Below are 16,936 nucleotides of genomic sequence, written 5' to 3'. Positions count from 1 at the left end.
ATTTACCATTGAGTGACCACCTAAAATGCATAATAAAATCAGTTGTTTAAATTCATATCAGTGTAACAGTAAACGGAGGCTCCGTCTTGTTTAAGGGGTCCAATCTTTTCTTTTCTTTTTTTGTAGGGGTTGAAGGGTCGGGTGAAGTGTGTAAATAAATAAGAAACAGTAAAAGCAAAATGCAGATAGAATGGTGCAAGATAGGAATCCCACTTTACAGGCTTCAATCATGGTATCCCAAATGATTTGATGGCTTCGACACGTAGTCTTACAGTTTGTGATACAGTTCTGAACACACATCATTTGGGCTGTAAACAAACTGATGTAGATCACAAGTCCATATGTACCCGCAGGAACAAGCCCCAAAACCAGCACATCAAGGTTGTGGATTCGACTTCTGTGAGAGGCAGCATGGTCTGATGATGTGGCAAGTTTTTGTTGGTTCGATGGAGCATCACCTAAGGCAGCCCCAGCCCAGAGAGAAGCATGACAGATTATAAAATTAAAAAAAAAAAGTTACTGTCCACATGAACAGTACCCGAACTACTGTTCACGTGAACAGTGTTATGGATCCATGAGCCTTGTATTGAGAAGGAAATCCAAGCAAAATTTGAGATTTTGTGGGCCCCACTGAATATAGCAAGACAAAACTGATTTTGTTGCTGCCTAATAGTTTCTATTTTAGTCTTTCCTTTTGTTTTAGAAGGCTGAAATATAAAGTCTTAGTAGTTTCCAATTCAAGTTAGTTTCTATTTTCAATAAGTTCCCATTGTCACTAGTTGTTAGGTTTAGTAGTTTCTACTTTCTATTTCCTACTTTCTACTTTAGGAAGTTTCTAATTTGTAAGCTTGCCTAAGCTATTAATAGGCCCCCTATTGTAAGGAAGGAACAAAAATGGAGAATAAAATTTGTGGCCAAGCTTGCAATCGGTTATTGGAGAAATTCCATGTTTCAACAATTGGGATAGCTGTGGGTGAGAGAGCCATGCCCCTACCCCCTAACCCCCCCCTCCTTTGTCTGACAAGGTGTGTACAGTTTGAAGACAAAGAAGACAGTTGGTGCTTGGTCATTTAAAATTTAATTTTCTTTGTTAATTTTCATGTAAGTTTGCTCTGGGGGCAAGGGTAGACGGAATTTTTTGGTTTTCATTGTCAATCTACTTTTCATTGTAAACACTGTTGCGTGGGTGTGTGACAAGCATATGGGGTTGTAGCTTCAAAAACAGTGGATGCTGTGTTGAATCTTGTAACAGGGACGGTGCTCCTGTGTAGTTGGTGCTCCTATGTCGTGTGTGCGACACAAATTGTGAATTGGTGCTCCAGGCTGTGGGTGCAGTCAAACTTACAGTATTGTGCTTTTATACTGAGGCTGGATTTGAGTTGTAGCTCAAACGGTCATTTGCACCGTGGATGTATGCACACTGCCGAACCACGTATTGCCTTGTGTTGTGGTTTGTGATTTTGCTTTCAGGTGTTTACTGACGAGTGTGCATGTGAGGCAAGTTGTGAGGAATGTTTTTAGATATCACTGATTCACCCCCCTACTCTAAGTGATCCATTGGGTATAAGACATTTATGCCATATTTGCTTCATATAGGATGCATATCAAGTTAGGTATATCGGATCCTCTTAAGACCTCCATCGACTATAATATATGTTGATGAGAAACATTAAATCATTACTCCTCACAACTTGATCCAGTACATCATCACAATATGATCCAGTAAAACTTTACTAAATAAAGTTATGAATGTTGTTGAGTAGTATTGAATCATTAACAATGTATCATTGTATAATACTATTATATAAAAATATAGACTAGGATTGGAATACTTTTCCACTGGAGAAAAATGTCCCCTTTCATAACAAATATTTCTCTCTCCGAGATTCCTCCCCAGTTTGAGCATACTAGGAAATGTTGCTAGAATATGACTAGATCGACAGGTTCACGTTATTGGAATCATAGTTAAAAAATTTAGTGAAATTTCACCGAACTTTTGCTAATTTCAGCATGTCTGAGACGAAACAGGAGGTGAACGAAATAAGCATCCTTTCGTAGAAATTTCAGTCATTTCGTTTCAGTATTTTGCTCATTTCGGCTGTCCCCCCCCCCCCCCCCCCCGCGGCCTGAAATTGCTAAGCGAAACTCATGGGAAAAAAGTTCACTGTTTCGACAAAATTTCGGTATGTCACTCATCTCAGTCTGACAAAACGACGAAACAAAACGAGTTTTTGAACCTTGATCCCTCTCACCACCTAGGGTTTCATCTTCAGGTTCAATTGCTTGTTTGAAAGTCGTAACTCAATGTCAATCGCTGAACCTCCATAGGTTCTTCCTTTTTGCTTTTTTCCTAGTCTATTTGTGCACTGAATCCTGGAATTTGCAAGTAAGAAACCAATGCGGATCAAGTGAGTTTGTATTGAATATAGTCACATTAAGATCAAAGAGACATGTGAGTTTTCCTCCACATGCAATCTTATTGGTGGCATTTCTTACATTCAATCCCGAGCTTATGCTTCATTCTTTTTTCATCGTGTGAAATTGATTTGTAAATTTATTTGCATGAAAATGTTTTGCCTTGATTCTCATCGGAAAAAGAAAATAAAATCAACTATTTATTCGGCTTTTAGTTTTGATCAGAATACTTTCTCGATTTCTGTGTTTGTTCTTTATCTTTCTTTCTTTTCACATTTTGAAATTCTCTGCATCAGTGGCACCATTGCTCGACATAAATGTCATTCCAGCAGAAAGGACCAGCAATGGCTCTTGCCACGATTTGTAGATTAGTTAGACCCCTGAACCAACAGATCTCCTAGCACTCCAAAGACAATCAACTGCCAATATTTGTTTGCCTATAATGCCAAGTCCAACTCTCTATGCAAAGATAGGAAGTTGGAGGATTACTTTTAACCAAAATAGTGCAGAATGTAGTTTTCCCAATGATATTATGTACTTGATACTGATTGATTCTTCCCACAAAAAAGGGACACTCCATCACGGAAACGGTTAAATATCCAGATTTTCTTAATGGACAGGACAATAAGACATATCTGGTCAGCATCCAATCTTTTACAACCCTAATCATCTGATACAAATATAGAGGGTCTACTAGATACACATAATGATAACAAAAACAATGTATAAAAAATAAATATCAAAACCACATAGACAACCATGCCCAATACTCGATGAATATACTATTGTCTGTCATCAAATAAGAAGCCAGTTAATCAACTAAACAAATACAAGCACATAAGAATCGAGCACTCAAAAAGGAATCAATCACTTAACTCACTAAGATTTCGTTTGCCCAATTCTGTCTGCCACATGTAGTTAAGGTCCACTATGACCATATGTGGCTGCAGAGCGCCAGAGCTATTAATCAATTTCGAATTTAACATTATAATATTCTCCCAAAAAATAAAATCTTTGTTCCTTCCAGAATTTTTAGGAACTCCAGAAAATCACAAGACTGTTTAATTTTCATATGGGGAAAAAATACAGATTGCAACCCAATGTATTCCCCCTCATAGTAATTGTTGGATTATATGGGCCAGAATATCGTGGGGGGTATTCTGGACTTTTTACTGTTTTATTCTTGTTTCTATTATGTGGGTTTAGCCCCACATTGCTTACTTGTAATTTTGTCTATTTTCAATAATATAAATAAAGAGCTTGGGGTGATCATTAATTATCCAAGCCTTATTCTCTAATTCAGATCTGTTAACATGGTATCAAAGCAGGTTTCGGATTAGGGTAACTCTCCTCTCTTCCATTCTCGATATCTTCTGCTTCTTCTTCTCACTTTCATTCTCAAGTTCTTCTTCCACCCTTCACCTCTGGTTCCTCATTCTTCCATTAGGGCAGCACTGATGAGGTTATCTACAGATCCAGTTGCTGCCCTCCATCACCTCATTCATGTTCTAAAAAATTTCAGAATCGATAGAAGCTTGTGTACCCTCCCTGCAAAATTTGAAGCCTTCAGATTTTGGGACTGATTCAACTTTATCTACCAAGGGATCTCTGTACATTATTGAAGCTCAGGAACTGCAGCAGATTTATTGGACAAGGTTCTATCTTTAGCCATACTGAAGACTCTCTTTCCCTATCGACTTTTGCACTCATCGACGTTTTTCTCTAAAACCCTGCACATATCGATCTTAGGGTTACTGTTCTCTGTTGATTCTGATTTTTGGAAGGGTGATTCAACACTACTAGAAGGCCACTCGATCCAAGTTTCAGCCCATTCCAGTGTGTTTTTGCTCCCATTCGATTCCACATCGATCTCACCATATTCAGAGTTTTGAAAAAAAACCCTGAAAAAGTCTATCTAGGGTATTGCACTGGCTGCTATTGCTGATTTTTGGAGACAAGAATTACTATATTTCCAGCAGTCTCTCCTCCAATTTTTAACCTTTATTTTGGAGTATTTGTTGGGGTTTTCTTCACAACAACCCCTCTCTGCGAATTGGGTTTCTCTGTTACAAGTATGGGTGGGTCAATCACTTCCATTGCTACTTCTGATCAAGATAGCCAAGGCAAATCAGAATTTCATACCTTCCTAGTAATCCAATCAAACTGGATGGTTCTAATTACTTGTTTTGGTCTCGGTCTGCTTCATTTGCTATTGCTGGCCGTGGCCTTACTGGTCACATTAATGGCACCACTATTATGCCAACTGAGACTGGTCCTACTCAAGAAAGATGGCTAGCCAACAATGGTGTTCTCATGTCCTACCTGATTGGTTCTATGACTTTAGATCAGCAACATAATTTTCTTCTCCTTGATACAGCCTCTCAGATTTGGGCTGCTTGCAAGAAAACTTACAGGCAGCTTGACAATGAGGCCTAAGTATATGAACTCAGGTAGAAAGTCCTCCACACTACTCAGGGACAATTTTCAATTTCCAAATACTATGCTACTCTACGTAGTCTGTGGCAACAATTGGACCACTTCTCTAATTTCCATCCTACTACAGTTGCTGACATTGCTTCATATAAGAAGCATGTGGACAAGATCAAGGTGTATGATTTTTTGGCTGGTTTAAACGTGGAGTATGACCAGATTCGTGTTCAAGTATTGGGCCATAAGCCTTTCCCCAAACTTGAACAATCCTATGCCTTGGTGTCCTCTAAGGAAAACTGTAGGGCTGCTATGCTGCACCCACCTATTACTGACAGATCAGCCCTCAAAGCTGCTGCCCCGGCTACTTTTGCACCTGTTGGCACTGCTTCTCTTGGTGATTCAACTACAAGGAAAAGGGCTGCAAAGACAAGTGTTGGAAACTTCATGGGAAACTAGCTAACTTCGAAGGAAAAGGGCTGCAAAGACAAAAACAAAGACAAAGCCAAAGAACAAGGCTCATCACACTGAGATTGTTACTACAGTCCCTGTTACTGACATTGGTCTATCCCAGGTTGATCTACAGGCATTCCTACGTGTGCTAAGGACTTTCGTTGTTGCTGCCTCTACTACATCTGCTGATACTGCCAACTTTGCTACTCCTTCAAGTTCACACTTTGCCCGGTCAGGTATTCCATTTGGTGGTCACTGTGCTTCTGTAGCTTCCCATCCTTGGATCATAGATTTTGGAGCTATTCCATTGTTATTCTTCCACTTCTGGGAAAGACAAGATCAAAGTAGCTGATGGTTCCCTTTCCTCCATATCTGGAAAAGTAATCACCAACTGGACTTCTGCTCTTCCTTTATCTTCTGTTTTACATATTCCTAATTTTACTACTAACCTTCTTTCTATTAGTAGTAATGTAGTATTACTCGTGATCTTAATTGCAATGTAATTTTTTTCCCTTCCCATTGTGTATTTCAGGATCTGGCCTCTGGGAAGACGATTGGATTGGGTAAACATGGTGGATTGTACCTGCTTGAAGAAGGTTGTCCCTCTCCACCATACCTTTTCCGCTACCTCAGAATTCCTTGGTCTCTTCTGAAGTTTACCAATGGCATTCTAGATTAGGTCACCCTCCAATAGGAATTTTAGTACATTTATTTTCTAGTTTGGACACCCCTTGTACTAAGGATGACTTTTTTTGTGAGGCCTGTGTTCTGGCCAAATAGACACGATCAACTTATTCCTTATCAAATAAAAGGACTTCTTCTTGTTTTCAATTGGTGCATTCTGATATTTGGTGTCCTAGTCGTAAAACATCTCTTTCTGGTCACCGATGGTTTGTTTCTTTTATTGACTGTCACTCTAGGCACACATATGTGTATCTTTTACACACAAAAAATCAGATTTTTGAGTGTTTTGGACATTTTCATAAAATGGTCCAAACTCGGTTCTAGGCTGCTCTCAAAATATTGAGAAGTGATAATGGAACCGAGTTTAAAGAATCTCAATTTCAAAACTATCTAGGTGACCATGGTATTGTTCACCAGACCAGTTATGTTGATACCCCTGCCCAGAATGATGTGGCAGAAAGGAAAAATCGTCGCTATTAGAGGTGGCCAGGGCTTTGATGTTTGCTAGACATGTCCTATCTCAATATTGAGGAGAAGCTGTCCTCACTGTTGCCTATCTCATCAATAGGCTACATTCCCGGGTTCTTGACTCCCGTAGTCCAGCTGAAGTTTTACTGGGGCGTTCCTCCTTTGTTGTTACTCCCAAGGTGTTTGGTTGTGTGTTATGCTAGAGATACAAAATCTCCAGGCAAACTTGAACCTAGGAGGTTACATTGTGTTTTCTTGGGTTATTCTCCAACCCAGAAGGGTTACAAGTGCTATCACCCCTCTTCCCGCCGTACTTTGGTCAGTATGGATGTTATTTTTCATGAGACCGTTTCCTATTATTCTTCACCACCTCTTCAGGGGGAGAGTTCTAGTGAAGATGTGCTGTCTTTTCAGGTTCCTCCTTTTCTAACCCCTATGGCTGCTGTCCAGCCACCTATGGCTGCTGTCCAGCCCCCTAAGGCTGCTGCCCAGCCTTTGCTGGCTGTTCCCCCCTCATCCGAAGGTAGTCCTTTACAGGGGGAAACCATGGGAAAGAGTGTTGTTGATGTTCCTATTCAGAGGGAGCTGACTCCTGTCCAGAGAACTACTGGAGCGTTTCAGAAGAAGATTGACAACTCCAATATGATCACCTATAAAAAGGGAAGCACCAAAAGGGGGCAGCTTCAATCTATGGTAGCACCAATAACCATCCAGTTGCCGACTCAAGATCCAGATTCTTCCTCTCCTGGTAGGCCCTCTCCCTCCGACCTACCTATTGCTCATCGCAAAGGTACTAGGACTTGCACTCTGCATCCCATATCCTGTTTTGTTTCTTACAGTTCTCTTTCTCCTTCTTTACGTGCATTTGTATCTTCTCTTTCTTCTGTTTCCATTCCTAAAAATTGGTAGGAAACATCTACAAATGGAAAGTGGAAGGCGGCAATATTAGAAGAAATGAGAGCACCACCCCAAAATAATACATGGGATCTTGTGGCTCTTCCTCCACTGAAAAAACCACTTAGATCTAAATAGGTCTTTGTGGTAAAATAGAAGGCATATGGGACAGTAGATCGGTATAAGGCACGATTGGTTGAAAAAGGGCTACACTCAAACTTATGGAATTGACTATCAGGAGACTTTTGCACCAGTGGCGAAACTCAACACTGTAAGGGTGTTATTATCTTAGGCTGCAAATCTTGGGTGGGATCTACAGCAATTGGATGTAAAGAATGTCATCCTCCATGGGGAGCTTAAGGAAGAGGCATACATGGATGTTCCACCAGGTTTCTCTGATGACAGGACCAAGGGCGAGGTCTGCAAATTGAAGCGTGCTCTTTATGGTTTGAAGCAATCTCCTAGAGCCTGGTTTGGCAGGTTTCACAAGGCTATGATTTCAGTAGGATATGAGCAAGCAATATTGATCACACTTTGTTCATTAGGCGAGTTGGCGACAACGTAACTATGCTCATAGTCTATGTTGATGATATTGTGGTCACTGGTAATGATGGTGATGCTATCAAGAAATTGAAGTACTTCCTTGGCCGTGAGTTTGACGTAAAGGATCTGGGGACTCTAAAATATTTTCTAGGGATAGTAGTCGCTCGATCTTCAAAGGGCATCTTTCTTTCTCAAAGGAAATATATCCTAGATCTGTTGACTGAGACTGGGTTGCTAGGTTGTCATCCTTCAGATACTCCTATGGAAGCTTCTACAAGACTTAAAGAGGGCGAACCTGTCGACAAAAGCCGTTATCAGCAATTTGTAAGAAAACTAATCTATCTCTCTCACACACGACCTGACATAGCCATTGCTGTAAGTTTGGTGAGCCAGTTTATACATGATCCTTAATCCTCTCACATGGAGCCAGTCCTTCTTATTTTGCGATATTTGAAGTCTGCTTCAGGAAAAGGAATTCTTCTCTCTCCCAATGGTCATCTAAATGTTGAAGTTTATATTGATGTCGATTGGGCTAGCCCTACTGACAGAAAATCAATTTCTGGCTATTCTTCTTTTGTGGGTGGAAACCTTGTCACGTGGCGTAGCAAGAAGTAGAATGTTGTAGCAAGGTCCAGTGCTGAAGCAAAGTTCCGTGCAATGGCACAAGGAATCTGTGAACTTTTGTGGCTTAGAGGATTTTTGCAGGATATTGGTATTGCTGTCCATCTTCCCATGATGCTTTATTGTGATGATAAAGCAGCCATTAGCATTGCCCATAACCCTGTCCAACATGATCGTACTAAGTATGGGTGAGGTTGACCGGCATTTCATCAAGGAGAAGCTCGAAGCTGGACTCATCTGTGTTCCCTTTCAGAAGTCTGTTGATCAGTTAGCCTATTTATTCATCAAGGGGCTAAGTGGCAAAGTGTTTCTTCCTATCTTAGTCAAGTTGGGCATGCACGACATATATGCTCCAACTTGAGGGGGAGTGTTGGATTAAATGGGCCAAAATACTGTGGGGGGCATTCTGGATTTTTTACTGTTTTGTTTTTGTTATATGGGTTTAGTCCCACATTGCTTACTTGTAATTCTGTCTTCTATTTTCAATAACATAAATAAAGAGCTTGGGGTGATCATTAATGATCCAAGCCTTATTCTCTAATTCGGATATGTTAACAATAATATATTATATTTTCGTCCTACTATATATTACTTAAGAATTTTTCATAATTAAATTAAAAAGTATATCATATAAAAGAACTACCAAAAGCAACCATGAAACATCCCAAGCAATGCTTTACTATGTATGCAACGTACTCATCTTCTTGTTGCATAATTTATTTTAATGTTGACATTTTTTAATTCTTTGATAACATAAACAAACACTAATTTTCGTACAAGAAATGTAAATTACAAAGCACCAATTTGTAGATTGGCTCAAGGTAATCAACATGTTGTATGACATCTTTCAAAAAAATTTACACAAGTTTTTATTTGTATTCATCCATCCGCCACTTGATTTTTCATCTCTGGTAACAAATTTAAAAGGAGCGGGGGAAGGAGGAAGAACGACCGTAGCTTATTGGGTCCTACATTGAACAGACAAGTTTTTGCAATAACATCCATAACTACAAAGATAAATAAGGAAACAATATACTTGTGTTTCTACTCAGTAACATGTTTCTACTCAGTAACAGCACAATACATTCACTGAAACAATTTAACTCAAAAAACAGAATTAAATAAAATAAAAGGCGAGAGTGCACCTCGGTTGAAAGCGAATATCTAAGAATTGCTGAAAAAGCTTTCTCTCCAATTCCTCAGACGAAAAATCAGTTGGTTTCTCGAGTCCTATGCCTTTTGCTGCGTAAGTACTTGTCCAGGGTTCACTTGGTCTGAAATAGTGTAGTAGCTAGATAGAATGCAAAAATGTGGTCAGCGATGAATGAATCCAAGTTATGTCACTTTACAAAAAAAAAATGACCACCAAGTCAAGCGAAGTGTCAGTACTCATACGTAGTTCAAACATGGTTGTATCGGTGCCACAACATGGTAAATATAGAATCTACTACTTTGTACAAACATTCACAGGTATTAATGATCCCTAGACAACAAACTTGTGTTTAATCACTTGCGTGTTGCATAACACATGGTAACCTAAGTAACACTTTGACAACTCTGAAACAACATTTGGGACATAGTGATGAAAGTTGATACGACACCCACATTGATTCAATTACCAATTAAAATTTCTAGGAATTGGCCTTGCAATATCATGTTTACTACAATATACAGACAACTGTACATGTACATGTAATGCATAACCTATATGGCATAGTCAATTTGTTATCCTTTCTCCTGGTGATGGTGAAAAAAATTGGATCAGCGATTGAGTGCACCAAGTCAAGATACCAGAACCAAATGGCATACCATATGCACAGTAGTTCTTCAGGAGAAAATATAATCTTTGTGAAACACAACAGTTAAACTAGTTAAATATCTCATAGTAGCAAACTGACAGGGGCCCATTGGAGGGCTTATAAGCCAAGTGACAAGGCAAGTGAAGGGAGATCAAATATCCATTTTTTTAAACTTTTTTGTAAATACATAGGTTTGTTAAATCTATGCACACCATCAAAGAAGCCATACATAAAAATTTAAAAAAAAAAAAAAAAAAAAAAAACCAAGGTCCAAGAAAAAAAAATTATAATTCAACTTATTAATGCACTTCATAGAGACGAGTGATCAAATAGTCACAGCAGGAGGCAGAAAATACAGAACCAGGGGTAAAGCCATTATTTTAGAATATTATTTATCAACATCATGGATAGACAAATTGATTAGTTTTGGGTATCCTGAAGGAAAAACATATTTATGTACGAGAGATATTAGAAGATTCTTATGCAGATCTTATTCTTTAACATATGCACTGTCACATCCATTGGTTTGAGCATCCTATCTAGTTGCTTGTTAACATAGGGAAAGTCCTTGGTGAGGCTTATTGAAGGGTGGGTTCCCCCCATTACGTATGCACCTGAGCGATATCTCTCCTCCCATTAATGTACACCAGTGGGACATCCCAAAGCTGTTAGGAGATTACCCAAAATCATTCATCTCTACTACAGATCACAAAAGTACACAATTTTGCTCATTTTGGTTCTATCACCCAATATTTGTTCAATGTAAATCTCAGAACTTAAACCTTCAATTTTACTATAAAGAAAAAGAATCAAGCTAGTGATCATGGTTGTCACGGCATCTAGATGAGCCAAAGCAGTGCCAGGGCATAATCGCATGCGCCTAGTCAAGTGCTTGTATGTAAATAGGGGTACGGTGCTTATGTATAATATAGAAGAAATAATTTTCTTAGTCATAAATATAAAGATTTTTCATGAGTGAAGTAAAAGAAAAAAGACATGCTTTTAAGTTAATTGCAATTTTCTCTGTACAAATTGGAAATTTTAAGTTAGTGCGAATCTTGGTGCAATGGTAAGGTTGCTCCAATGTGACAACGAGTCTCAACTGCTTCCAATGGTGGCAAGGGAAGTCTGGAAAGTTACCTTCCTCATCCTCCTCTTTGTCATTCTTCTTCTCTTATGGTAGCGAAGGTGGAAGTGACGGTGGTGGCTCTTCCTTTTCTTCAGCGGCGATTGCTGCTTCTTCTTCTTCCTCCTCCTCTTCTCATTCGCTGCTGCAATGGCCTGCTGCTATGGCGGTGACAGTGCCAGAACCAGTGCTTCTGCTTCTGCTTCTCCTATTCTCCTACTTATGCTGCTGCAGCCCTATTGTCCCCATTTTCCCCTCATTTACTCTGTTTTCCACTCTTTTCTCCACTATATCCATCTATTCATCCCTCCTCTTTAGAGTATTTCAGATCAAGGCGCACTAAACAAGTAAGGCGACCAATGGCCTAGGCCACCCAAAAGTTCCACATCTCCTAGGAGGTGCCAAGGTGACACCTTGACAACTATGCTAGGGATACACCATAGACCTTCGGTAAAGAGATTTACAAGAAAGTGGCTATTTGCTAAGAGTAAGATAATAATGATGATGGTGAAAACAATAATAATAATAATAATAATAAGGAAAAATTACATCTCCCTCCCTTGTACTTTGCCCTAATTACACGTACCTCCCTTTGGTTTTCCCACCTTACATACGATTCCCCTGCAGTTTCCAAAAAATTACTAAGACCTCCCCTGCCGTTAGCCTCCATCTGTTGAGTCATGACGTGGCGTATTTATATTTTTTTTAATACCAAAATTAACCCTGAAACCTTGTAAGAATACCATTATACCCTTTTGATTAATACCAAAGCTAACCTTGAGACCTTGTAAGAATACCATTATACCCTTTTGATTCAAAACGAAGAGAAGGGGGTTTCTTTCTGTTCTTCTTATTCCCCACTTCGTCTTCCTCCTCTGTACCTGGATATCGCCGGCGTTGAAACCAGCTGCCATTGACTGAGAAGGAGTTGAGACGAGCATTCTCTCCCCATAGCCTGAAGGCCTCGTGATCATAGGACAAGGCAGCGTCTTCGGCGGTGTCGAAGGTGTCCAGCCAGATCATGAGCCTGGCTCATGGGTTTGGCTGCAGAGGAAGAGGAGGAGATGCATATGGGCAAATGAGAGCACAGAGACCAGATGAAGGGGGTAGGGGACCAGGAAAGAGGAAAAATCCAATAACAACCTAGTATGACAGAATAAATACACAACATCTGCATATTAACAGCTATCTTGGAAAAGAGATCACTTCACTCTAAATAAATCCTCTGAACATCATCAAATGCTTCTTTATGTATTTGAAGTTCAAAGGTGTCCACAGATATGGGCATACACATAGAGAGAACTTGAACATGGCATAACATGTTAGAAAAACAGGCCCATCACAATCACGAACATCTCCAATGCACAGCAGCTATCCCTCACTAAGACATTCACAGGTATTCAATCAAACATCAAGATGCGAGACCTAAACTCTAGGAAGGATACGAACAGGAACACATGCCAAACATCAAAGAAAATATTACAAAGCTTCCCATGGATTGTAGAATTGTAAGCACTGATCACCCCATTTCTATATAAACCTCCATACCAAACATTTTGTCCGTTAGCAAGATAGATTCTGATTATTTAAATTGAAATCGCTTGAGTTGGCCAGACCAAGTGATCACCGGCTCTCAAGATTGACGGCGAACGACGACGAATTACGGCCGACCAGAAGGCTGCCATCAATAACCTTGGATGGTCTACGGATGACCATGAATCGTATCACAGATCAAGGAAGAAAAGCCCATTTTTTTAAGCAAAGAATCTGAAATATTCTAGAATTCATCTTCAACCTCCATCCACGATTCTAGAAGACCCTAACCCCTTCTATTTAAACCCAAAACAAGATTGCGACGGCAACAACCCCAACCCTTCATTCCTTGGTGGGTTCAGAGTCCTCAGCTCTTCTCTTTTTTTTTTTTTTTTTTTTTTTTTTTGGAGTCCTCAGCTCTTCAATGAGCGATCTGATGCATTTTCATTTGATATCGAACGCAACCACCAGACGTGATGGAGTGATGTGTGGATTGAACTTAACCAGTCAACATGTCCTACATTCAAGAAAACCATTTTCAGAAAATCCCTCAACCTTCGTTTTCGCCGGAGATACCTTAGAGCTCACTAGAGATGAAGACCGGTGATTCATTTCCTCTGTTATGGGTGTTTTAGGTTGAAGATGAAAGAAAGGGTAGCATTGTAATTTAATTTCTGTTGTTTTAGTACAAGGGTTAAACAGTCTTTTCCAAGTCATATCTAACAGCAGGCTAACACCATAAGCTGGAGGGGGTCAAAATGTCAGGTGGGTAAATCAAGGGGAAGAACGTGTAATTAGGGCAAAGTACAGGGGAGGGGGATGTAATTTTCTGTAATAATAAAGCAATAATGATGAAACAGATGACAAAAGTAACAAATAACAAGGGAATGTTTCAAGAAGCACAGACCATGAAATGTTACCGGCAGCAATAAGAAACACCGGAATCAAAACAGAGTAACTAATGACAAGTCCAATGTAACATAAGTAGTCACTATGAGAACCACATTCTGGACTCAAAAACAGTAGGAAATTTAGTATTATATGTATAAATCAGTGGACAATCAATGCCAACCTTAGGGTTTCTTGACACCCAATACATGTCGCCATCAAAATCGCCGCCTGCCATTTCATCTGCTACTGATCTTGATCCTTGAGTAGAAAAGAAAATACCATATTTGGCATTTCCAACAATGTTTTCCATCTGCTTAACATAGGTGGCAGTTAAGACATGTATATCCCCTAAGTGGAGACCAGGGTGCCTGTACACCAAGACTGTCCCCACCATTTGCCCACTGTCACTGCACATTTTAAGAAAATAAAGCATGTCAAAATTACCAATTTAAATTATCTCATTATTAGACAATTTGAATAAAAATTGCACTAAACACTCCTTTATGTCATATTAAACAAATAAATAATATTGACACGCTAATTAGAGGTTCAATCAAGAAAGGGATATACCGGGAATACTTTAGGCTTGATTTCAAGCCAATTTATTGTATCATAACTCTGTTCAACGCCTACCATGGATAAGAAAACTTATAAACTTATAGTAGAATAAGTGACAATTGTCTTGAAGACCAAAAAACTTTGGAAGTTCATTAATCCGATTATCTCAACAAATGAAATTCCACTGTTGCTTAAAGTGAACAAAATTCCAAAATCTTGCTAGAAGATTGGATAGAAATATTTTTTTAGTTTGATATTTTTTCGTTCAGTGGACAGATACTTGGGTGGAAATAGGCAGATTTAAGGGTCTGACTGTGGAGTTTACGAAGTTAAAATCCATACTTAAAACTGGGAAGATTGGTCGCATCACTATCCACAATCTTGGTATAGGAATGTTTTCCAGGAAATAATGATCGTTTGGGATTCCTCTTTAAGATAGTACAAGCTGATGAGAGGCTCGCTTTGCCTGAAGTTTATCTTGCAATGGATGAGACAAAGAATAGCATAAATCATTTCCGGAACAAAGAAAGGCTCTGGAAGGTCATAGAGATTGTTGAAAGGTGTTGGGTGAATCAGAAGTAGCGTCCGCTATATCCTGCTGCATTTTCCTCAATCCTAGCAAGTACATTCAGGCTATTGAGAGGGATCAAGATAATTTTTGCCAGAATGTAATGATGCCTTTAATGATGTTGTTGCAAGGTTGGTGACTGATGCAACTTTACAAGACAAAACCGTTGAGAAGTCTGGTGTAATGCAAAAGTCGACCTCAAACCAAAGAAACCAGCGGGAGATCGATTGCAGCCAGGATCAACACAATAAGGCTGAACAAATTAAAAAATGGCAACTCTTTTTTTTTATTGCTACTTTTCTATTACATATGAAGAAAAACATAAAAGGGATAAGGATAAGACGAAAAAGAGAAGGGAGGGTAGAGGAATGGCTCTCTCAGCCTGGGTCTCTCACCCACAGCTATCCCAACTATTGAAACAAGCAATTTCTCCCATAACCGATGGAAAGTTTGGCCACAAATTCTATTCTCCAATTCTCTGATCCTTCCTTACAATAGGGGGCCTATTAATAGCTTAAGCAAGCTTGCAAAATAGAAGGTAGAAAATATAAACTTCATAAAACCAAAATAAAAGGTAGGAAAATAGCAACTAATGAAAAATAGAAACTAGCTGAAAATAAAAACTACTAAGGCTTTCTAGATCAAGCCTTCTAAATAAGCAAGGAAACAAAAATAGAAACTAATAGATTTACTAACTAGATACTACTAAGAGAATAGTAACTAAACAAATCAGATTTTCACACCAGCTGTCCATATCATCCCCCAAATCACTGTTCACGTAAACAGTAACTCAGGTACTGTTCGTGTGAACAGATTCTGTCTTGGTCTCTTTTCTTGTTCTTCATGCTTCTCTTTGGGCCTCCATCGAACTAACGAAAACAAGCAATCGAATGCACAACCTTGCTGGGCTGGTTTTGGGGCTTGTTCCTGCAGGAACATATGGAATTGTGATCTACATCATGGTGTATTTATTGTGTAGTTGTTTGTATGTTGATTTGTATTTAATCTACTTTTTTGCTTACATATATTTAAATCCTTTGGCGGCAAAAACACGAAAGTTTTGCCCCTGATCTTATGAAGATCGCAATACGTTTGCTTGGCCTTTGTTGCTCCTTTTTGGGTTGTGAGCGCAATTGAAGCACAATCGCGTTTGTGACTACTTCAGCAACCATCCCAACCCCGCAGTGGTAGAAGCCTTGTGCACTAGGTATGCCGTTTTTCAGCACTAAAGTACATCAATTTTTTAGATGCTTAATTTTATTTTTGTTATTTGTAAAGTTTTATGGAAGATGGGCTTACAGGATGGATAACCTCATGTTGTTGATTGTTCTTTAGATTCACACCAAGAAGAGGAATGTGTTGGAGCAACAACATTCAAATGATCTCGTCTACATTCAGTATAATTGTCGTCTTCAAGGTTCAAAAAAAGAAGGGAAAGGTTATATCCAAATATAACACCTGTTAGAACCGTAGGGGTATTTTAGACCCTTTTCTAATATTTTTATGTTTCTATTATGTGGGCTTTAGTCCCACATTGTGGGAATTGTTATATCCAAATATAACACCTGTTAGAACCGTAGGGGTATTTTAGACCCTTTTCTAATGTTTTTCTGTTTCTATTATGTGCGCTTTAGTCCCACATTGCTTGTTTTTATTTTTATTCTCTATTCCCATTGATATAAATAAAGAGCTTGGGATGATCATTATTCATCCAATCCTTACTCTAATTCTAAATCTGTTAACATGGTATCAGAGCAGGTTTTGAATTAGGGTCCTCTCTCTCTCTCTCTCTCTCCATCTCCTCTTCTCTTCTCTCTTTTCTTCTTTTGTTTTCTATTCTTCAATAGGGCAGCACTGATAAGGTGATCCATAGATCCAGCTGCTGCTCTTTCTCACCTCATTCCATGATTACATAAGTTTCCATATCAACAACACCTTGGCTGCGTATTGGAAGCT

The 16,936-nt window shown here is 39.1% G+C and overlaps 1 protein-coding gene across 1 annotated transcript in view; it reads right to left on the bottom strand.

The window, feature by feature from the left end:
• The window catches only part of LOC122668729 (probable RNA-dependent RNA polymerase 5), a 64,470-nt gene that overhangs the window by 14,612 nt on the left and 32,922 nt on the right, over positions 1-16,936 (bottom strand). Inside the window, exons 5-6 of the mRNA XM_043865265.1 lie at positions 14,036-14,261; positions 9,651-9,796 (exon numbers count right to left, since the gene is read on the bottom strand). Coding sequence (XP_043721200.1) covers positions 9,651-9,796; positions 14,036-14,261 — 372 coding nt within the window. The remainder of the gene's footprint in view (positions 1-9,650; positions 9,797-14,035; positions 14,262-16,936) is intronic.

The sequence above is a fragment of the Telopea speciosissima genome, chromosome 7 (genome assembly GCF_018873765.1).
Source record: "Telopea speciosissima isolate NSW1024214 ecotype Mountain lineage chromosome 7, Tspe_v1, whole genome shotgun sequence".
Taxonomy (NCBI): Eukaryota; Viridiplantae; Streptophyta; class Magnoliopsida; order Proteales; family Proteaceae; genus Telopea; species Telopea speciosissima.
This window is presented reverse-complemented; position numbering and strand designations above follow the sequence as displayed.